Source organism: Girardinichthys multiradiatus, chromosome 4 (assembly GCF_021462225.1).
Source record: "Girardinichthys multiradiatus isolate DD_20200921_A chromosome 4, DD_fGirMul_XY1, whole genome shotgun sequence".
Classification (NCBI taxonomy): domain Eukaryota; kingdom Metazoa; phylum Chordata; class Actinopteri; order Cyprinodontiformes; family Goodeidae; genus Girardinichthys; species Girardinichthys multiradiatus.
The window spans coordinates 9,947,922-9,971,072 of NC_061797.1; the positions used below are offsets into that span (position 1 = coordinate 9,947,922).

Consider the following 23,151-nt stretch of genomic DNA (forward strand, 5'->3'; position numbering starts at 1 on the left):
ACCAAAATTATACATGACTAATTTTTTCCTGGATTGAGCATCGAAAAATGTTTTCCTCTAAAGGAGGGCTCGGCCAAAAACGTTTGAGAACCACTGCTTTGATCTGAAATCAGGTGCTTTCATTTTACAGCTCTCATAACCCATAATAAACAACTACTAAATGTTGTCGTTTTCAAGTAAACAAGATTAAGCACAAAATATTTTTGTCATTGGCCTTTATAAAGCACCACAAGTAAAACAAGGTGACATTAGATAGGCTAGTTTGACAACTACAGGTCCTTCTCAAAATATTAGCATATTGTGATAAAGTTCATTATTTTCCATAATGTCATGATGAAAATTTAACATTCATATATTTTTGATTCATTGCACACTAACTGAAATATTTCAGGTCTTTTATTGTCTTAATACGGATGATTTTGGCATACAGCTCATGAAAACCCAAAATTCCTATCTCACAAAATTAGCATATCATTAAAAGGGTCTCTAAACGAGCTATGAACCTAATCATCTGAATCAACGAGTTAACTCTAAACACCTGCAAAAGATTCCTGAGGCCTTTAAAACTCCCAGCCTGGTTCATCACTCAAAACCCCAATCATGGGTAAGACTGCCGACCTGACTGCTGTCCAGAAGGCCACTATTGACACCCTCAAGCAAGAGGGTAAGACACAGAAAGACATTTCTGAACGAATAGGCTGTTCCCAGAGTGCTGTATCAAGGCACCTCAGTGGGTAGTCTGTGGGAAGGAAAAAGTGTGGCAGAAAACACTGCACAACGAGAAGAGGTGACCGGACCCTGAGGAAGATTGTGGAGAAGGGCCGATTCCAGACCTTGGGGGACCTGCGGAAGCAGTGGACTGAGTCTGGAGTAGAAACATCCAGAGCCACCGTGCACAGGCGTGTGCAGGAAATGGGCTACAGGTGCCGCTTTCCCCAGGTCAAGCCACTTTTGAACCAGAAACAGCGGCAGAAGCGCCTGACCTGGGCTACAGAGAAGCAGCACTGGACTGTTGCTCAGTGGTCCAAAGTACTTTTTTCGGATGAAAGCAAATTCTGCATGTCATTCGGAAATCAAGGTGCCAGAGTCTGGAGGAAGACTGGGGAGAAGGAAATGCCAAAATGCCAGAAGTCCAGTGTCAAGTACCCACAGTCAGTGATGGTCTGGGGTGCCGTGTCAGCTGCTGGTGTTGGTCCACTGTGTTTTATCAAGGGCAGGGTCAATGCAGCTAGCTATCAGGAGATTTTGGAGCACTTCATGCTTCCATCTGCTGAAAAGCTTTATGGAGATGAAGATTTCATTTTTCAGCACGACCTGGCACCTGCTCACAGTGCCAAAACCACTGGTAAATGGTTTACTGACCATGGTATCACTGTGCTCAATTGGCCTGCCAACTCTCCTGACCTGAACCCCATAGAGAATCTGTGGGATATTGTGAAGAGAACGTTGAGAGACTCAAGACCCAACACTCTGGATGAGCTAAAGGCCGCTATCGAAGCATCCTGGGCCTCCATAAGACCTCAGCAGTGCCACAGGCTGATTTCCTCCATGCCACGCCGCATTGAAGCAGTCATTTCTTCAAAGGGATTCCCGACCAAGTATTGAGTGCATAACTGTACATGATTATTTGAAGGTTGACGTTTTTTGTATTAAAAACACTTTTATTGGTCGGATGAAATATGCTAATTTTGTGAGATAGGAATTTTGGGTTTTCATGAGCTGTATGCCAAAATCATCCGTATTAAGACAATAAAAGACCTGAAATATTTCAGTTAGTGTGAAATGAATCTAAAATATATGAATGTTAAATTTTCATCATTACATTATGGGAAATAATGAAGTTTATCACAATATGCTAATATTTTGAGAAGGACCTGTAGTGTAAAAGCACTGTTAGCGTAAAATGGGTGATGGGTGATAGTTTCCTTAGCATAGTTTTTGTAAACGGTATTGTTCATCAACAATCTAAAATACTGTGCAACAGATTCAAATTCAGCAAGTTACAGTATTATTATAAAATGAAACCCTCTGGTCAGAGGGTTAGTTTTCTTGCAACTGATTAAAATGAATTTAAACCATTGGTATGATAAAATAGATGGTTAGTGTGGTTTTAAAACTGTAAGTAGGGAACCAGCAGAAGCCTAGGGCTAGATAAAACTGCTCCGATTTTGCATATGTTTTGCTGGGGTCATAATTGTGCTTGGATTAAGTTTAACCCAAACACAATAAACTATGTTGAACATTAAAATATGTTTTGGCCTCCTTTATGCACTGAAGCACCTAGAGCTTTTAGTTTGTCAATTTATTTGCCAAAAGTGTACCACAGCTTAAATTAAATGTTTGATGTGATTGTGAAGGAAAATGCCTCGACTGTCCCAAACACTGTACATTAAGCAGTGGGCCATGCTGCTGTGTTGCTTCGCCCAGCCATGTATTTCTTAAGTGCTGGAGACAGGGCCATGAAGAATGCCGCTCCGTGTAATTAACCTTGTAAACCCAGCTTTGTAATTAAGGCATGGCAAAGCTCTCTTTTGAATTAGGTCATCAAGGTCGAGATGAAGCAAAACGACTTTCTAAAGGTTCACACAACACATAGACGCAACAATAGATCAGACTCTGATAAACTAACAGCATCATTCAGAAGACACTTTTGCCCCATTTTTGGTTACACAGGACAATGCACACTCATTAGGTTTATTGCAGACATGGCATGAAATTTTCCCTTTTGGAGCAAAAAGTCCAAGGTAATTAACGTATAGTGAGTTATTAAGCCCTGAGGACTGAAGCATCCTTTTCCTGTTGTGATCAACATTAATATAAAAAAAGGAACAAGATGCATCCGGTGCTCCAGTTTAAAGAGGCACTCCTGAGTCGAAACACACTTCTGATCTAAAACCCAGTGTATAGCTGCTGGCTCTTCTAATGAAATCATGGAATTTAAGAGTAGACACAGAAATAAACTCACCTTGTCTGCCTGCCTCATGTAACAGTAGAGGATCCCTCTCATGCACTTGATGGCAGAATGCTCCAACTCATGTGTGCGGCCCAGATCATCATCAATGCGTCTGCACAGTATGGGAAGAGGAAAGAACGTGTGCTTTAACAGTATCGTTCTACATGGGTGGTACCTGAAACAAAGGAACTGCTGGTGTCTGCGACCAGAACAGGAATGATAAAAAACTCACACATAAACAGACCAAGAAAATGTTTAATTAGCCTTTCTCTTGTAAGTGGTTTTGAGCAGAAATTGAACAGAATTATACCAGAAGCTTGTTGATGTCTACAAAAAGCAAGTGGTTTCTCTGGAACTTCCTAAGGGACATTTATCCACACATAGGTAGATATATCTGAGCCTGTTTGTAGACTTTTGACCATGTGTTGTCTGGAGAAAATCTAATATAGCGTTAAACTAGTGCACCCAATCCTTGTTTTTAAAAATCACTGCAATTGTATGCTGTGTAATCAGTAACCCTCCCTAAGAAAAATGGTTTAAATAAATCACTAAATGCTACTTGGTTACTTGGAAAAATGACGTGGGAGTTTCAATGGTAACACAACTACAACAACAATCCCACCATGCTGTACAGTAAACCAACAATATAATAAATAAATATTAATGTGCACTAAGAGCAGGAGTTTGAAGTAATTCCAGCCACTCATCTGATCCCTGACTGTTTCACACTCACTCTCACACACATGCAGCAGCTGACTCTGAAGTAAGTAATGGCACAAGCCAAGCCTGTCAGATGAAAATCATCTTAATTAAATCCTTGTGACAATTCTAATAAGAGGCAGCCATGACTGATGACTGGGATGTGCTGCTGGTCACATCACTGGAGTACACTCTATTTTTACCCCTCTCTTTCACTCGTCTTCCCCTGCAATCTAATTTCCTCGCTCACTTTTCCTTTACATCCCTTGTTTTCTTCCTATCCTGCTTATCTCCTAACACACTCGTTCTCTTTCTGCTGACCATACCCTATGACACTCCTTCCATTTTCCAACCCAATCCTGACCTTCAAACCTTTTCAACCATTTAATCCCTCCCTCATAATATGTCCTTTTCTCTATATTTTTCTGTCTTTCTTTACTTTCCTCAGCCTTTTTTCTTTCACACTTGAGGGAAGTGCCCTTTTCTCAAGACACTAATCAGTGAGGAATGACATTAATAAAATAAGGGTTGCTCATAGAGGACTTTTGGGCTTGAGTGAAATGGTAATGTGGGATTCTTGTTTTAAAATATGCAGACATTTGAGCCTTTTTTAAACGTACAGTGCTCTGCAAACAGCCCTTTTTTATTTTATGCTTCAACCACAAACTTCAAGTTTTTTTTCAAATTGTTTCGTGACCTAACAGGAGTTTAGGCTTCACCACAAATTTTTCCCCTGCTGTGTTCCTTGTTTTACATGATGCTGTTTGCTCAGTAATGTTCTCCAACGAACCTCCAAGGCCTTCAAGAGCAGCTGGATTTACAGTTAAGTCCACAATTATTCATACTCCTGGCAGTTTTAGGTTTAAAGTAATCTTTGAATTGTTCCAACATGTTTCTTTTGCTTCTACTTAACATTTTTGGGTGGCCCAGTCAGAGTCCCAACATGATTCTCATAGTGAAGCTGTGAAGTGAGCTAAAGATTAGGGTGATGGCAGGGAAGCCTTCCAATCTGACAGACTCGGAGCTCATCACAAAAGATGATTTTTGTAAAACAAAATCAATGGAAACTTACCATACCATATTATAATATAATTTTTCTAAATTATTATTTTTGCAAGGCACCGTATGTTTTTGTTTACATCTTTATCCTGGAACTGATACATTTAGGAGATTACACTCACTTACACTAATATGTTTCATCACAGTTTTGGTTCATTTAAACACAAAAATTAAAATCCAACACTACTGCACTCAGGACCAGCTTTGCTCAAAAAACCACAGTCAGGAAAATGACACACACAATCACCTGTGTGTGTGGTTGTGTGTGATAAGGTAGATATTCTACAATTACATGCAGTCCAGCTCTCTGCCAAGTAATCATGCACCATTACCATAATTATGGAGCACCTCATTAATTAACTAAATTAGTCATGAAAATAGCTCCAAAAATAAATACAGGATTTAAAATATATCACCAGCCATAAACAGTGACAAAAATTAAGAGTTAAATAAACTGTATTTCAGAAACAGAGGAGATGCGAACCAATCGTAACCTGTGTTTGTGAGGTAAACTAACCGGTATGCCAAGGCCAGGGCCCAGCCACAAGCAGCACAATACAGCGAGTCCCGGACCTTGGCCTCCTTGATGTTGGAGTATGTCTTCACAGGGAAAAGCCCAGTAGTGGGACTCTGGTAGTTTAGGATGGTTGTTTTGACTAGATAAGAAAGACAAAGATAGAGAAATGATTAAACCATTTTTTTAGCAGTTCATATTAAAACTAAAGAATTACAAATTTCATGTGGAGTTGCTGCAAAATGGAGAAGGTTTTTTTTTTAAAATACAGAACAACACAAAAGTACAATAAGAAATAACAGAGACATGGGGTAAACACGAGTACTTAATCCATTAGATACAATTTTACAGAACCAAATCTTTCCAAGACAGTAAAATTTTGCTCCATTCCACACAGTCAACGGGTTTTTCTCTCTGTATTGAGAGAGAGAAAACATCCTGATACACCTTTTTAGTGGTGGATGGGTGTGTATCACAATTTAAATCCTCTGTTTTGTAAAGGATGAAACCCTCACATTTAGCACAAAAGCATGAAGAACAAAAAATAAGAGCAGCCAAGGAGCTGTGACAACAGACAGATACCTGGACGTCACATGTCTAACCATGGTCCTGGCAAAAAGAACAAACTTGCAAATTGACTGGGGCAGAGATATTATCCACCCAAACCAAATGTCAGCAAGCTATTCAGAATTAAACACATAGTTTTCTTTTCTTTTATTTCTGTTTTGTTTCTTCTTTTAGACCGGAGGGTTTATAGACACACATACAGAGATTTCAACTGAATACATTTAATTATAAACAGCACAATACAGATGCCCTTTCAGTCTGTTATTGTAAGAATTGTGTTTCCATTTCTTCATTTTCCTCCTATTGATAATTAAGTTATGGCAAACCAGTATGCATTTATTTCTAACAAGCATTTCATCTCTGTATTTGTTAAATGTAAAAATTTAACAGGCTCCTGAAGCAGCATTAACATCAACTCTCTTTTTCTTACGCAATCTAATTAAATACACTGCATTAAAAATTATTAAAGAAAAGATTAGAATAAACAAATCATTTTTCCTTTTTGATTAAAGATGGTCAAAGCTAAGTTTGTATACAAACCTTGGCTTCTTTGTGCTTTTTGGGAGTTTACCAGCAGAAGCAAATAAAAAAAAAAGCATGTTGGAGGAATAAGAGTTGCATTTAGGATTTAATTGTTTACTTCAGGACATGGGCTCTTGTAGTTTCATGTTAGGACTTCTCAGATGTTAAGACTGTACAAGTTAGCCTTCTCCATGCTGAGAACATAAACTGTAGCAGTAGTTACATAAACACTGTTAACAGATCAGGGTTTTTATTTTGTGTAAATAACTTTATTTCCTTTTCTCTACTTCTTCTCGACATCCTCACCAAACAGGAAATGAAAAAAACAACTCAAGGAAAGTTTCTCATCTCGGTCCCTTATGTTAACCTTAATCTAAAAGAAACATTGCTGTCTATACTACTAAAAGTGAAATGAAGAGCCAGAAATTTTACATCCAACTTGATCAGGAAATAAATCTTAATAAAATAATTTAAAGTATAAACCTGCCTACTGTAAATACAAATGTGCATCTGCCTAACCCTATGGTAAATAGCTGCTCTGTCTGATTGTATTAGATGCATAGGTTTTTACAGTAACTTCCTGGCCAACATAAAAACCCCTGCTCCTTATTTTGAGTACATTTTGTGTCTCAACAGATGGTGTAGAGGTATCAGGTAATACAGGCAGATGGTAAACCCTGTAATCATGTCTAAGTTTAGTAGGTGTTAGATTGTGAAAACGGACTCATTTAGATAAACACAATTGACCATTTTTGGCACAGGGTTAATCGACTTGTAAAACAATAACATCCTCCGACGTGATTATGTCTCCTTTCTTCCCCATTTTGTTGTTTGGTTTACCCATTCATGTCCTCATGCTGAAAATAAGTTACTGATCTAAGTGATCCCTTTACATTGATTGAGATTCTCATTCGCTGGATATTACAGTTCTGGGACGAAGTAAGTGCCCCCTTACAGATTTCTTTAGTTTATTTTGTTTCCAAAGCAGCCCAGCAAATCCAGCTCTGAATGCTGAAAAAAAGTAAAAAAAGAGGGTCTGGAGTGGCCAAGCTAAATTAATAAAATTATTTAAAGAAACAGTCTTTTTCCCTACATAAATGATATCATAATTTAAAAACTTTATTTTGCAGGTATCGAGATTATCTTTGTTTTATATCAAGATTATCACAATCACTTAACAGAGTAGAAAAAGCAAAAATGAAAGAAATCTGCAAGGAGGCAAATAATTTTTAGTAGTGCAATATATTTTAGAAAAAACCCAAGCCTTATCAAATGACATCAGACACTTCAGTTTGAGTTGGACCTTGGTAAAAGATATACATGTTGTCCTATTAGTGTAATCAAAAGCAGTCTAATTTTGTGTAATAATCGATTTAATAATAATAGATTTTGACATTCTTGCTGATTCAATTCAAGACCAACAATTTGCTTATCTGTAGATGAACCAGAGTTTAGTATTTGGATTAGTGAGGTTACCTGACAGACACTGAAAGTATATTTTCAGTCATAAACTGCCTGGTAAAAGTTTGGCTTGCTGGTCTTTATTTCTAAGTAAGGCTATTCAAATGAATACGACATCATTAAAGTTAAGTAACATTCATTTTTCATGTTCATACCCCAAGGGCACAATTGCAATGCAATTTTGTCGAAAAGTGTCCAGATATCTCTAAACCCAAAATTTCTTTCTCATATGCCTTTAAAAGTATTCATACCAGAAACAATCTTTGCAACTATTAAATAAAGTTAACATATATCTCTTTAGTAAAAATTTGTACTGATTAATAATTTTATCTATCTACAAAAGGAGGTAAATTATATAACCCAGACTCATTGGCTTTTAAATTAAAAATAAATGAGCTTTTCCCAATGAGATCCTAGATAAAGCTAAAGCTACATATACAGTTGAAGAGTTTTTGTCAGATTAAAACCACAAATCCCATTATATTTCACTGAGATTTTACATAACAGACCAACACAAAGTAGCATATAACGCACATAGCTGAAGAAGGAAATTGATACACGATTTATAAAGTTTTGTTTTTTATAGAAAATCCCGAAAGTTTAGCATGAATTTTTGTTCAATTTTGAATTTTGTAAAATGTCAGATTCTAAATAAATGCATTTGTGGTTTTAACAAAATGTGGAAGGAGTTCAAGGTGTATGAATACTTTCAGCAAGGCACCATATGTGTATACTGAATCAGCGCTAAATGGCCTATTGGTATTCATTTTTTCCCCACAGTTCCACCTTAAGCCAGTAAAGGTACCAGCATCAACAAATCATTCTAGTGTTACCTGAGAGACTGGAAAGCTCCACAGTAGATAATGAGGAGAGTCATTTGTTTGGAAATAATGGGCCCAACACATTCAGCTGGGGCTTTATTGTGGAAATCTGGCTACAATAGAGGACAGAGCAAGAATAAACTGAGGATTTTAAACAAAAACAAGCTCCATATTACTTAATGAGGACAGGACAAGGGTTTAAAGCAAAAGCGTATCGTAGTCCTGCAGTATATATGCTGAAATATAAACATACTAAAACAGAGAGACATCTTTGGCAGAGGTCTTCTCAATGATAACCGGTGTGCTCAGAGAAATAGCGTCATTTTTCCTCCTAACATTATTCTGGTGTAAATGAAAGGCCTATCCACTATGGACAGCACTTTGATTCAGGACGTAAGAGAAAAAATCAAGAGTGACTGCAAGAGAGACAGAGGAGGACAGGCATTATTATGATGATGATGATGTGTGTGTGTGTGTGTGTTCCTGTCTTGGCATCACAGTGAGAACCATTTTCCTGATTTCACCATCAAGTTGAGGACCGTTTGTACCAAAGTGAGGACATTTTGCTGGTCCTCACAACCTATTTTGCTAACGGTTAGGTTTAGGACTAAGATGTGAATTGAGTTTAGGTTAAGGTTAGGGTTAGGCATTAACTGGTAATGGTTAGGTTTAGGGTTATTGTCAGGGTTAGGGCACAGAAAGGGTTGAAAATGACTGAATATCAATGGAAGTCAATGGGAGTCAACAGATGGTCCTCACTACATATAGCAAAACAAGAGTGTGTGTGTGTGTGTGTGTGTGTGTGTGTGTGTGTGTGTGTGTCTGCCTATGAGTGTGTCAAACAGGGACAGAAAGGATGTATGAGTATCTGTGAAAATAAACAATGGGAGTAATGTGTACTAGAAGATGGACATGTATGGGGTGAAGTGGAGGTGGCTATCACATTGGCAGAAAGTTAAAGTGATTGATGGGGTGAATTAGGAAGATTAATAATAAAGCTCTCAAAAAGCTGACCTCCGGGTAAAGTACTAATAAAGTACTTGCTGACATGCAGGAATACCCAAACATAGAGATTTGTACTGTTACTCAGCTAAGGCTTACCTCTTGACATTACAGAATCAGTACAATTAAAAGTACAAACTATATAGAAAACAGTTTTGAAAATAAAAACTCTACAATGGTTGCCAGTTTATCATTGGGTAAAATGGAGAAACATGGGACAAACTACTATGTACACACACACACACACACCCACTTCCAAGCGCAATTTAAAGAGACCAACTGACCAATTGATGTGTTTAGATTGTGGGAGGAAACCGGAGTACCACAAGCATAGAGAAAATGCAAACTCCATGCAAAAGACCCCAGACCAGGATTAGATCCCTAGAGCTTCTTGCTGCAAGGCAATAGTAATACTAGCCAACTAACTCATGAAAAAAAAAAGAAAGAAAACAAAAATCCAACTATCACTATTCTAAATTTTTCAAATCAATAAAAATTGGATTCAGAAGGAAATCTTATCTAACATCATAATCAAGATTTTCAACAGTACTTCAACATAAAAACTGCAATCATTTGCTTGAATAAATTACCCAATTGCATATTTTTCTTAAGAAAACTTGGTTTCGACATAGAGCTAAATTAGTTTAGTTTAAACCAATCTGTACATGCTCCTTTTTTCGGCCTTTGGTGCTATATTAGTGATTGATTGTGTTTGTGCCAATATTCCATTCAGTGTTCATTCATTAACTACAAACAAATGGGAACAATGATTGATGATGTCATTTAGGAGTGAGTTTCAGATAGCCATACAGTTCAAATGTTTTAGTTTGTAAAAGGTAAAGGCACATAGATCTTTCTGTCAACAGGGGAAACCACTGCTTAGGAGACAAAAAACTGGATGATCTATAATTCAGTCACAAAACAACATGTGTGTACAATAAATGTCAAGCTTTTAGAATGTTATACTTTTATTAAAGAGTTAATCACTCAGAGCGAGGAGTGAGATTTTAAATTCTCTTAAGGTCTAGTTACAGTAACCCCCCTGTGATTTAGTCTAGACATACTGCATTGCCAATGATTTCACATAATTCTTAGAGTTTTTAAAAAAAAAACTCCAGTTCTCATTTAGACAGAGAGGTGCAAGAGGTAATATATATCTGTAGGAGATTTAGTGATATATTCTGGATTAGAAAGTAAATTAAAGAGCATTAAGACCGAAAGGACTGAATGCTGTTTGGTCCCAGGCTAAAACTTTCTTCGCATGCAAATCATCTGTTGTTGAGAGTTCTCTGCAATGCCATCCATCAAGCTAATGTCCCACTAAATCAGCAGCTAATGTCTCAGACACACACAGTCTGCTCTTTTAAAATGGGCCATTTCACTGCTCCACCAGGCTGAAGAAATGATAACAAGAAAAAAAAAAAACAGACAACCACAAAAGCAATGTGATTCCTGTCCAGGGAAACCACAAGAGCAAAACTGAAATACAAACTGCAGTGATCATCATTTATATTAATGCTGATGCTATTAAAGTGTTTCCAAATTCTTGAATTTGTGTTTTTGTCAATATGACAAAACAAAAAAAAAAACTGTAAGCAAGCTGATTGGTAGTGTACAGCAATAGGTAGAGGAGGGGGAGCACTGTGCTACTCTAAGCTGCAGACTGCAAGAAGAAAACCCCATCACTTAGGCAAGTTTCTCTGACACGTCATTTTTGGGGATCTGAAAGCATAACTTTCTTTTTTACTTTCTATACCTTTCTATGTAAAATGCAAATAAGTTACTTTCCTCCCGTCTGGTACTTATTTAATTATTAACTTGTTTATATAATTTGATTCATTCATTCAACAAATAAAAAAGAATTTATGAATTTGCCTCATAAAATTTGCATTCATTTGCATAAATGAAATATTTATATATGAAGAACATATATATGCATGTACCTTAGACAGGAATAATTGTTTTTACTATAGGTTAGATTTAAATTCTGCCTGCCGCCAGTCTTGGCCTGTCAAACTGTCGCTCTGCTTATGAAGGTAATTAAGGGACAAATTAACCACTTGCACTAGGGCATATTTTTTCCTCCCCTCTTTGCAACTGGCCCTATGTGAAGATTTAAGGGCAATTTTCTATTTGTGTGACAAGATTTCCCTAATGCATACACACTGCAGCAATAATGAATAATGGATAAACGTTTACAACTTCGGTGTATATTTTTGTAGTATTAATGCTGAGAAATATCTTACAAAGCAGAAGGTGAAAAAAAAAAAAAAAGAGTTGTGAGACAAGCAGAGACAAGCAGTGCTCTGTTTTCTATACAACATACAAGCAACCACCCAACACATTGTCCTTTCAAACAGTAAGTTCTTTCTGACCCATGTGAGCAGCTGGAATGACATGGTTAATAGTGCTGTGGCATGGGAAATACTAAACCTACGTAACATGGGTAGTTAAGCAAGTTAACACTTATTTAAACATGCTGTAATAAATGTTTTGTTAAAAAGTGCAGAATGCACAAAGTTTAGTGTGGAGCTTATTATTTTTTTTTTGTTAACTGGCTTGCAAATTATGAATAAAACAAATGGTAGGTATGGAATAAATAAACAATTCCTATTTTCATATAGGTCACTTTTTAAATGAAAAGCTTTCTTCCTTCAAACACCTGCCAGACTCAATGCTTACAAGTTTTTTTTTTTAGAAATCCTGGACAAAGACTTGACATGGCACAAAGTGTTGCAACTGTATTTTGATATAACATGCACAAAACTAATGAAGAAAAAACATGTTTATTCCCATTTCTTAATCAGTTTGAGCCCCACAGCAGAGCAACAGCAGCCTACCTTCTGCCACCAGTGTTATCAGGGACCAGACGGACTTAGTCGAGTGGAGCCATATTGGCACATAAATGAGAAAGCAGAGAAGTAGCAGAGAGAGAGAAAAAAGACTGAATGATGAACCATAAGTAATGGAGGGAAAACTTCCCTTGCTATTCTTTTCTTGATAACAAAATATAGTGCTTAATCATAGCAGCACCAGCTTAATACCGCTGCTTTTGACTGAGCTGAAGGCAACACTGCCCAAATGCAGGAAAAAAGACAGAAAAAATCTAACTGGTTTGATTTGTCATTGTCATCCAGTCTCACCCCTCTCCACCTCTTTTTCTTGCAGAAACTGAAAGAAAGCAGGTATATTGGCAAAAGGGTCTGTGTGTTGGTGATAACAATGTTGGCTTTGTTCCCTTGTGGGATTGGACGCGAGCTTCCAGTCGCCACCCAATACAACAATTAAACAAGCTCTACGTTAAGGCTGCACTTTCGATGTACCACAATCTGGCAGAGGCTTTCTTAGAATCTATGAGGTTTCAACAAAACCGCCGCTCTAGGCAGTGCTGTGCTCACTGATAGCAACAAATTGGTTTTAACTCAGAGCTACACCTGTTGCTCATTCAGCTGTCTGCATTGTCTTCTCTCATTTTCTAAATGCATAAATGCATGCAACCTAATGACAACACACAAGCCATGTGCTGACACATAAACCAAGAAAGGAACACACAAACACCCACACGCACAAACAAGCTGCCTCAATCAGAGCTGACCAGTAGACTGTGTCATATCTGCAACAAGAGTTTTCATGGGTGAAAACGGTCCATCCAGCCCTGAAGAGACGTTTGCTTCACAGGATGCATTAACATTTCAGAACTGGTTCACACAGGGTAATCTTTGCTTTCAATATATTTAAACTGTACAATGACCCAGAAAGACACGACCAATACTGGTGATCACTTACTTCTGACAACAGGATTGAAGCTGCAGTCACAATGCTTTCTATCTTGTATGCTGGCATTTAGATAAACACTTCTTACATTGGTCAAAGCTTGAGGAAATGAAGGGGATTTTTGTAGAACATCAAGTACTGTCATGTCTATGGAGTACATGTCTTGCTTTTGATTTGCTCCTGTTCTAAATAGTTTGTTTATACTGGAATAAATGGTGTGGAATTCAGTTTTCTGCTGTGTCAAGATGGGGTTTGCTACTTTTCAGGGACATAATTTTATTTCTCATATTAAGGATTAACTGACCAACTGGTAATGACGTTTCAGTACTCTATGACTTCTACCCAGTGGTTAGATAATTATTAGTCCAATTAATTTGACCACAAGTCATGCCAGCAGTTTCCCTTTCAGTTTCAAGCATCCCAAATCCAGAGGTGATTGAAGGTTAGAATAGATTAAGTTATATCATTGGGTAATTCTTGTGATGTCTATAGAGATATATCTATATCTCTATATGTCTATAGATGATATTCATTTATTAATATCACTTTACTTTTTAACTTCATTTTGTGAGTCTGTCTGTGCATAAGCATATTTCTTCCATTTGGCATGACAGGCTGTATACATGGAGGCTGAGTGGATGTAGCTGGATATTTTTGATAAAAGATACAACAGTAAAAATTCAGTTGTACTCATGTTCAATCACAATGAAGATATTCATTTATTTTTTTTCTTCATCACTGCTCTCATCTGATCTTTCTATCTGATTTGTCAGAGCTCAACAAATGCATACTAAGGTAAACATATTATGTTGATTTATAAATTATATAGTTTCAAATTCTGCTAAAGTGCTTTTAAAGATATGCAAGCAAGACTGGTTGAACGTCACCCGGAGAAATTAGTGCTTCCTAGAGAAACTAATGAAAACTCCCCATTAGCTTATCACTATACTGTATCCACAGGGCACAGCAAAGCTCTTCTTTAAATTAACTCTTTGAAGAATAGTGGTAATTGATGCACTTAGCAAAGAGCAATGCATACAATGCAGGCAATTCAATACTTAAAGAGTAACTAAAACCAAGCTAAAAGGCAGTATATTACTGTCCTTTCTGCTTAAGTGGATCTTAGTGGTAATTACACATTACTACTGTTGGCTGCGCACACAAATACATGCACACAGGCACATGTTCTGCTGCTTCTCATTTTGAACGATTTTTCTAAGGACTAAACCATATAAGAGAAAAGCAGTAGTAATACTATAAAATAATTTCTATTTTGCATCACCGCAACAGCCTCTAGCCTTTAGGAGTTGTAGTGAACTCACAGAAGTAGAAAGTACAAGTTGCTGGTTGATGGGTTTAAAGACTGAAAATGGGTGGAATTGTTAGTTTTGATGCATTTTTGAACAAGAAAAAAAAATCGGATTTTCCAGTAGTTGACCTGTTGATCACCTATCGGAGCCGACCAAGAAACTATTTGCCGACTTTAATCTTTGGCTGACTGATCGGTGAACCTAACACATATTTTAAGAAGCTAATTCCTCATATTCAAGGCAAAAGGCAAAATGCTTACTTTAGACATATTTCAACACAGCAGATCATAGATCAAAATCCATGCTGAATTAAATCTATTGCTTTTTGGCACATTCTTTAAATCCCTGGAGATAAAAGGAAACAAAAAACATTTATCTCCTTTACAGTTATGCTTGTTTAAATACCACTCAATCAATGACGAATCTTAGATTTAGCTCAGCAGATTTTTATCTACATAGTTGTGCATTATTTATCTTGAGCACAAACAGATTTAGAATACCATCATCAGTGCAAAAAGGAAAATAAACCTCCATCAAGGTGCCCGTCAAGGCTTGTCTGTCATTCTGTACAGGAAACTTTTCCCCATTCAATGACAAAAGTTCAGTTTATGGTCACAGTAGTAACATCGGTTCTGCCCCCCAGGGACAACAGGTTCTGTAATACCAGAAACTAATAGTCACATAAACCCAGGGGTAACATATGGTCCTACACTGAATACTAAGCTGAGCTCTAGCAGCCTGGATGAAGTGCTGTGCTCGGCCTATTCCCTCTGCTGCTCTCTGCATCTACTTGCAATGATTTTACTCAGAAATAAAAAGCCGGGAGTATCGAGTTTGCCATCATAAGGCAAAACAAACAAAAAATACAGTTGCACAAACATGTCCAAACATGCAGCTCTGTTAACTGGAATCTATGTGACCAAAATGTTCAGTTTTGTAGGGACACAGATCACTTTCCCATTAGATACATTGACTTGTTAAACAAATTTGTAACAAATAAGATTCTTCCGAAGAAGCAGCAATCAATTGAGATGCATAATGTCCGTTCCCTACATGTGCGCCTATTTTATCAACTAAGTTAGAGCCATATTTGTAGTTACTATTAAAAATCTCAAATTTATCTTTGTTGTGATCAGCACTCTATGAACCAGTTTTAAAGCATTTGTATTATCTCTAACATAAGCAAAAATATCCACAAAACACAAACTTGTGATGTATAAATATGTTTGGATCTAAATTCAATTTATACTGCAAATGGGATGTGCTCACATCCAGAAGGGGAAACCCAAGTGAGCACAAAAATCCAAGACAATATCTCTGGCTCTGTAGCACTATGTGTGTGTGTGAGTGTGTGAGTGTGGGGAGGTACTGCTGCCACAGTGCTGCACTTCCAGCTGCTGGTAATTCAGCAATCAGTACTAATGTGTATTTATCTCTTCTGCAGTGGTGCTGCAGCCTCCTTCACTGATTACATACCCTAGAATGATCACCTGCCCCGGGCTCTGCCAGCTATCCATCATCAAGTTTGTGTCCTTCTTGAGTTCTTAAGAACTTTTATGGCTTTGTTCTAACTAATAAACAGAGACAGCGTTTCAGAAATGGATGCATTTTGTATTCTTCCATTCTTGCATATGAATACATAGACAATATATGGCATGTGGTGGTATCTTTAGCATTAATTGTTTGTGTGATTAGTGAGTTGTCATAGTTAAGCTGCAAGCAGAGTTGAATAGCCCTACAGTCTGCGTCCGACGAGCTTCATGAATACTTTGAATGTTTAATCCTCACAAAAAAAGAATTCATATGGCAGAAAGATGAGACAAACTACAGATGCAACAGACCTTTGCTCCACCTTCAGTGCTCAGACCCAGAAAAATAAAACAGCTTAAAAGCAGCTGGATATAGCACATCTTGCAAGGACTCCACATATTACTTTCTGCATTCTCAGCAAGTGCAACTTTAGAGATGCATCAATTCTTAGTCAGTTATATCATATCCTGTTTATTGCAGGCTTCTTCTACCACTATGACTGACTGAATGTGAAAAGGGACCTCCTGTGGTTGATTTTATGTGGGGTGTTGTGAACATATTCCACCCATTCATGTTGCCACATTTTACAAATAAAGGAGAAAAATACGGTTTTACCCCTCAGGCATGGATTTGACTTGTAGTGAGATCTACATTTCGGGCTTTCTTGTTTTACAAATCATGAAAAAAACACTGAAAGAAAAAAATCTTGTCCTCCTCAGGCTGTAAATTTAACTCACTAAATATCAATAATGCCATGTGATGGATTGGCAACCTGTCCAGGTTATACACCGCCCCTCCACAATGAAATGACCGCTGGAGACAGACACAGGCACTTCCAGTGATCTGTGGGGGGTTATTAGGCCCTTTCTTGGTAAACACACATTGGCTGTAAAGTGACAGGGATAAATTAGGATGCCAGTATAAGCTAGTTAATAGAGGCTTGTTTTAGGCTTTTGCTGATGCAAAACCAAGTAGAGATGTAGTGGAGTCAAAAGCCATCAAACTAAAACTTACAAAGAAGAAATATCAGGGCCACCAATAGAATAATTTAGAGAGAGTATGACTGGAAATGGATTTTGCCCAAAGAGAATGAGTGAACTTACCTGCATTGTAGTAACGGTCCAGCTTCTCCCATAGGGGCTCATCCTCCCGCTGGAGATTGGACAGCTTTAAAGGTTCATAGATGGAACCTGAGGAGGACATATTTATTATACAAAAAACATTCCATACATTAGCACATGCATCAATTGTCAATGTGTGTTGGAAACAAATAATATAAACGGGGTCTTATTTCCTCAGCATGTTTTACATATTTAACCAAAAGGACTACCTCAAATTTGATTAATTCCAAACAACAAACAGCAAACAGCAGGAGAATAGAAACAAACAAGGCATACAATCAGTAAATTCATCTTTCCACTGCAACACACTGCATCAAAAGGGGCACGGATCAAACCATAATAGACACACCAAGAGTGAGAAATTTGAATAGTAATGTAACACTCAACCAGGCGTTTCAGTGTGAGCTGAGAGAGAGCAGGCTAGGGAACCCCTCCGTTAAGTGTTCTCTATTTTTCCACATACTTTTCTCTTTGTTAGATTTGCATTTTAATAGGCTTGACCTTGGGTCAATACCACAGGTAGCCCACTGAGAAATTCACACTCTTACTCAAATTAGCATAATTTCCATCAGCTTAAAAATTGCAAGAGACAAAACCAATCTTTTTTCCTTTTAGAGATAACCCTTTAAACCAGTGCAGTGGGGAAAAAACCATTTCCTACATAAGAACAGAAATGTGGGTGTCCATGTTCAGCTAGTTTTAAACAACCCCAAGGCAAACAACCACTTGAGACCACTTTGTCATACCTGTACATTAATGTCCATGTCCCTTCAGGGTCCTTAAGTGATTGGAGGGGAGGAGTGGGAAACCAGTGGATAAACAGGGCTTACAGCCAAAAGTGCCACAGCTTGTAATGTTTCCAATATCACACGATCATTCCAATAAAGTGGATTTCATCATATTCAAGAAACAAATATCAAGTGTCAAATTTAAAGCTTCAAACACATTCCTTTATAATCTGAAAACATTTATATGGTGATCCATAGAATGCCTCTTATTTCTACATATTTATTTAGAATTTGCTGTGAAATTAATATTCTTTCTTTCTCATTAGAGAAAAGGAATTTAAAACAACAGATGGATCTTTGGTCAGATAAACCGCACCTTACTCTACACACCTCGCTACGTTGAAGCAGTGGTTCTCAATTTTTTTTTATAACAAGTATCACCTTAGTAAAAAGGACGTTTTTCATTTTGTTTCTTACTGTGAAGTCCAAGTTCCAGAGTTAAAGGTTTCTCACTAACCAACCCTAAACAGTGTGGCTCCTGCAACTTTAAAATTGAAAGCACATCGATAGTGTTCTGTCACGACACGTTAATAGATGCTCATCAGCTGGCACCTTTAACACACACCGGACGTGCTGTGCTGAAGTGAGCTGGTACAGAAGAGGCACCTGGACTTCAGGTGTAGATAGCTTTATCAGAATTGCTCCACAATAGAACATGTTCAAAACAGATTGCTGAACTTTGCAAACTGGCATCCTCTATGTGAGCTGTTTAATAGAAAATAAGGTGTATTTTTTGAAGCTTGACTGATGCCAGCGTTAAATGCAGGAATGACGGCTGGAGAGAACGGTTTGTTTGCATTTCTTATTGTGTGTATCTCCATTAACATTAAACCAGTCGCCATCATCATGCTGTGCAACCACCTTTATACTAGATGTGCTGCTAAAGGTTTGTGATGCAAACAGCATTTAATCTGGTCACAGTGATTAACAAACTCACTGGGTTTCAATCTGGTACTGGAGTTCAGTTCCATCATTCCCAGATCAAAGTTCGGAATTCAAATAGAACATGGTTCAATATATAGACCACCAGAACCTGTTCCTGCTTCACTTATGCCAACTTCAGTTTATAATGGGGCTTTTTAACATATCCTTTAAATGAAAACTCTAAAGGTTTTCTCTATAGAGTAGTTTCTGACTGAAGCAAAGGCTGACATGACTGAAAAACTCAGGTTTTATTAGCTCTACCTCATAGTTCATCCAACAGCTTCATATTTACCTCGTAAACATGTGATATGGACATTATCACTAAACAAAGCACAAGTGCTGTCTCTGTTCTTTTGATGGGTTTTTTTCTGTTTAAAGTGGGTGAAAGAAACCAAACAACGGTCATTTGTTTCTTTTTGCTGACATAAGGAACCCTTAGTGAACAGTGACTTTGTGAGTACTGTCAGGCCTCTACAGAACACTTAAACATACCTCTGTAACTCTACTTCTGGAACATTTTTTATTCAAATGTTAAACATCATGAATCAGCATTTAAACTACATGTTCTAAAGTTTTGAGGTCCAAATATTTATTAATATTTAATGAGTTTATGTTTTGGTTGGTCCAAACTGACCAATCCGTAACCCGGTACTGCAGTGGACATACTGAATAATGACATGGACAAATGAACCCAATCAATTTTACTATTAACAAGCAAGACATGGGAAAACACCCAAAGGTGTAAAACCTTCCTGAGGGCACTTCCTGCCCTTACTGGCTTCGTGCATAAGGCTGACCATATTCACTGCTGCCACTTACCGAGTCTGCGAACTTCTCGACGGGGCTGGGCAACCGCAGCCACTGAGACGGCCATGCTCAAAAGGTGAAATTAAGGCCAATCGTCTTTTTTTTCTCTCTCTCACTCTCAGCTAAATCAGAAATCTACAGCAATTCACAGGAAGCAGTTAGTAGCACAGAGTTAGATTTGACACATGCACCAATCAACAATGAATTACATTCAGAGGTAATGATCATGAACAACATGCAGAGAATCATGGGACATATTACGATGACTTGCAAGATTATTCAGACCCTCTGAATTTTTTTCTGATTTTGTTACACTACAACCACAAACTTTGGTGTATTTTATTAGAATATTAAATGGCAGGCCAACAGAAAGTTAAGCATATTTGTGTAGTTAATTTTTTTTCCACAATTAAAAATCGGAAATGTATGTTGTGCATATTTTTCAGCCCCATTTACTTTAATAGCCCAAAATAAAATCCAGAGCATCCAACTGCCTAAAAAGTCATTTTAATTTCAGTATAAATGCAGCTGTTCTCTAAAGGAAAAATGCATGCTGTCATCAACAAACAGCACATGAAGACCAAGGAACAAAGAAGACACGTCAGCGATAAAGCAGTCAAAAAATGAATGGGTGGTTTGTTTATAACACAAAATATTTAACTTTAAACATCCTATGGATGCGAAACATGCATCAAAGAAGCAGCCAAGAGGCCAGTGGCATCAGTGGCAGGAGAAGCAGAGAGCCATGCTAAGGTAGGAGAATCTGTCAACAGGACAAAATACACAAATCTGATCTTTATGGAAAAGTGGCAAGAAGAAAATCAAAACGCTTTGTGTAGTGCACATCATCTTAAATACGCTATGCCCAAGGTAAAACATGGTGGTGGCACCATCATGCTGTGAGGACGGATTTCTTCAGCAAATGGATGAATGGAGCTAAATACAAGGAAATCCTGAAAGAAAACCTGTTAGACATTATAACACTTCTGACTGGGGCAGAGGCAGGACAATGACCCAAAACCAATAGCCAGAGCTATGATTTAATGGTTTACATCACAGCATAATTATCTGCTAGAACAGCCTAATCAAAATCCAATTGAGAATTGTGGCAAGATCAGGAAATTGATGTTTACAGATGTTCTCTTTCCTTTCTAACTGAGCCTGGGCTATGTTGCAAACAAGAATGGTCATAAATGTCAGTCCCTGAACGTGCAAAACTGGTAAAGACGTACCTCAAAACATGCAACTTTAGTTGCAGCTAAAGGTGGTTCTACAAAGTATTGACTCGTGGGGGCTAAATACACAGTTGTATTCAACAAAACAACCAAAAAAATTTTAATTCATAGATCCTTTTCACGACTTTGTTCTGGTCTGACACCTAAAATCACAATAACATATTCTAAAGTTTGTGGTTGTAAGAAAAACAAAAGTGAAAAGTTCAAGGGGTTTGAATACTTTTCCAGAGGTCATTTGGAGAAGTACAGAATTATAATATTGGCTACTCTACAATGGTGATGAAATTATGAAAGTAGACATTGACTATGCAATTAAATAAATGACTGCAGCTGTTACATTATAGGAGTTGCTTTCTGTAAGCGGGACCAATTTTAGTAAATTACCCAGAAAATCTGAATCAGAATCAGCTTTATTGCCAGGTTCGTACATACAAACAAGGAATTTGACTCCGGTACACTTTGCTCTCTGGGTTTTTAAATATATTTGAATGAGAACAAATAATATGAACGAATATCCAGCAAAAGATCTGACTACCGTTAAAAGCTAAACATTTTGTCTTTTATTTCCTAATGTAACTTTAATAAGATATCATTCGCATTATAAGTGTAGTTTTCTTCTAAAACGAGACCAAAATATGTTTTCATTCTAACAGGCCCAGCAGGGTTTGTTTGCAGGACTCTATCATGACATGATAACACAGGAGCATCATGTTTTCCTACGTTTCAGCGAACCGAGACCCTCTGTGAAGCTCCTAAAATAGCTTGGCACATGAAAATCTCCTGACCTTTCCTGCTCGCACCATCACCGCAGCACTGAACGGGTTGCAAATACAAATCGGACCACATTCAGGACCGAGGTTGCAGGCTTTAAAACACAGACAAATTGTGACACCGCCGGGCGTGTCATACAATGTGGGATCATGCACAGGAGTGAGTCAGACCTGATCTATTTGATCGGGCTTTAAATTCCAAGAGTTTCCATCCGACATCTGCCAGGCTCGCCATGTTTACACTTAGTCAGTCTCGCCGCAAATTAACAGCGTTTCTCCTTGTGCCCTTCAGAATAAAGCATTTAAGTCTGCGATTTGCAGCCAGAATGAGAATAAATTACGTTTTAACGATTTAGAAAAAAAAATAATTAGCAGATACAAAAGTCAGTATTTTATGCTTTAAAAAAAATAGTCAAGGTTTGATTTTTAAGTGTCCACCTTTAAAAATGAAATGCACTTGTTTTGAAGAACAACTGTAAGGCTAGTATTCTCCAGCTTCAAACACCTGTCATCTGTCCGGCGACCAGTTTGCACGACATTGACGTAAAACAACATAACACCATAAAATAGTTTTCGCGTATTTTAGAATTGTTGTGAAATTATTTTCCGATAAAAGAGTAATAATATATGTATCTATATCTATATCTATATCTATATCTATATCTATAGATATAGATATATACATAGAGGGAGAGAGAGAAGTTGAGGACTAATACTTGTGTTTAGAAGAAGGTTCTGTTCCTTCCAGCCGTAAAGCGGTATGCCGTATTCCGCTTGGTGGATGTTGTGGAGCAGGATGTGGCTGTTTACATTAAACACTTTGCCGTATTTCTTACTTTTATTAGAACAACGACGTGTCTTTGCTCTTCAAGACGTAACTGCGGAGCTTTTCGGGACCGCCAAGTATGGGAAGGTGGCCGCGTTTGGTGACTTCAACTCGGATAAACAGACCGACATCTTCGTCATCAAAGAGAGTATGTAATGCTTACTCTTCTCAACAATTAAGCGTCGTAGCTTGTCAGATAAAGACACATTACACTTATAATGGCAAAAACTATTTCTCGACCGAAGTGTTTTTTTTTTTTTTTCTAATAATCAATCCGTTTTGGAAAAAATGCCTGTATCTCTGTCGCTTGTCAAATGCGTATTTCCTTGTTTATTGGGTTTAAAAACAACAGCAACAAAAAAATGTATTTTTACAGCAGTGAGAACGCAGGTGGAATTAATCAAGCTGTTACAGTGATTCAGAAAGCAGACTGTTTTAGTTAATTAAACACACATGTGCTTTTCCCTG

General features: G+C 37.5%; 2 protein-coding genes across 4 annotated transcripts in view; one reads left to right on the forward strand and one right to left on the reverse strand.

Annotated features, from left to right (window-relative positions):
• phkb (phosphorylase kinase, beta) overlaps positions 1 to 22,157 on the reverse strand; it is a 121,300-nt gene extending 99,143 nt beyond the window's left edge. For 2 of the 3 annotated variants that reach the window (XM_047362462.1, XM_047362463.1), the window contains exons 1-4: positions 22,029 to 22,118; positions 17,316 to 17,402; positions 5,229 to 5,367; positions 2,966 to 3,065 (exon numbers count right to left, since the gene is read on the reverse strand). In XM_047362462.1, coding sequence (XP_047218418.1) covers positions 2,966 to 3,065; positions 5,229 to 5,367; positions 17,316 to 17,402; positions 22,029 to 22,092 — 390 coding nt within the window. In that variant the 5' untranslated portion in view covers positions 22,093 to 22,118. Of the gene's footprint in view, positions 1 to 2,965; positions 3,066 to 5,228; positions 5,368 to 17,315; positions 17,403 to 19,864; positions 19,988 to 22,028 lie in introns of all 3 variants that reach the window. The other variant, XM_047362465.1, reaches the window with a different exon arrangement.
• Positions 22,158 to 22,590: 433 nt separating this feature from the next.
• Positions 22,591 to 23,151, forward strand: part of itfg1 (integrin alpha FG-GAP repeat containing 1) — a 213,706-nt gene continuing 213,145 nt past the window's right edge. The window contains exon 1 of the mRNA XM_047362733.1: positions 22,591 to 22,831. Coding sequence (XP_047218689.1) covers positions 22,618 to 22,831 — 214 coding nt within the window. The 5' untranslated portion in view covers positions 22,591 to 22,617. The remainder of the gene's footprint in view (positions 22,832 to 23,151) is intronic.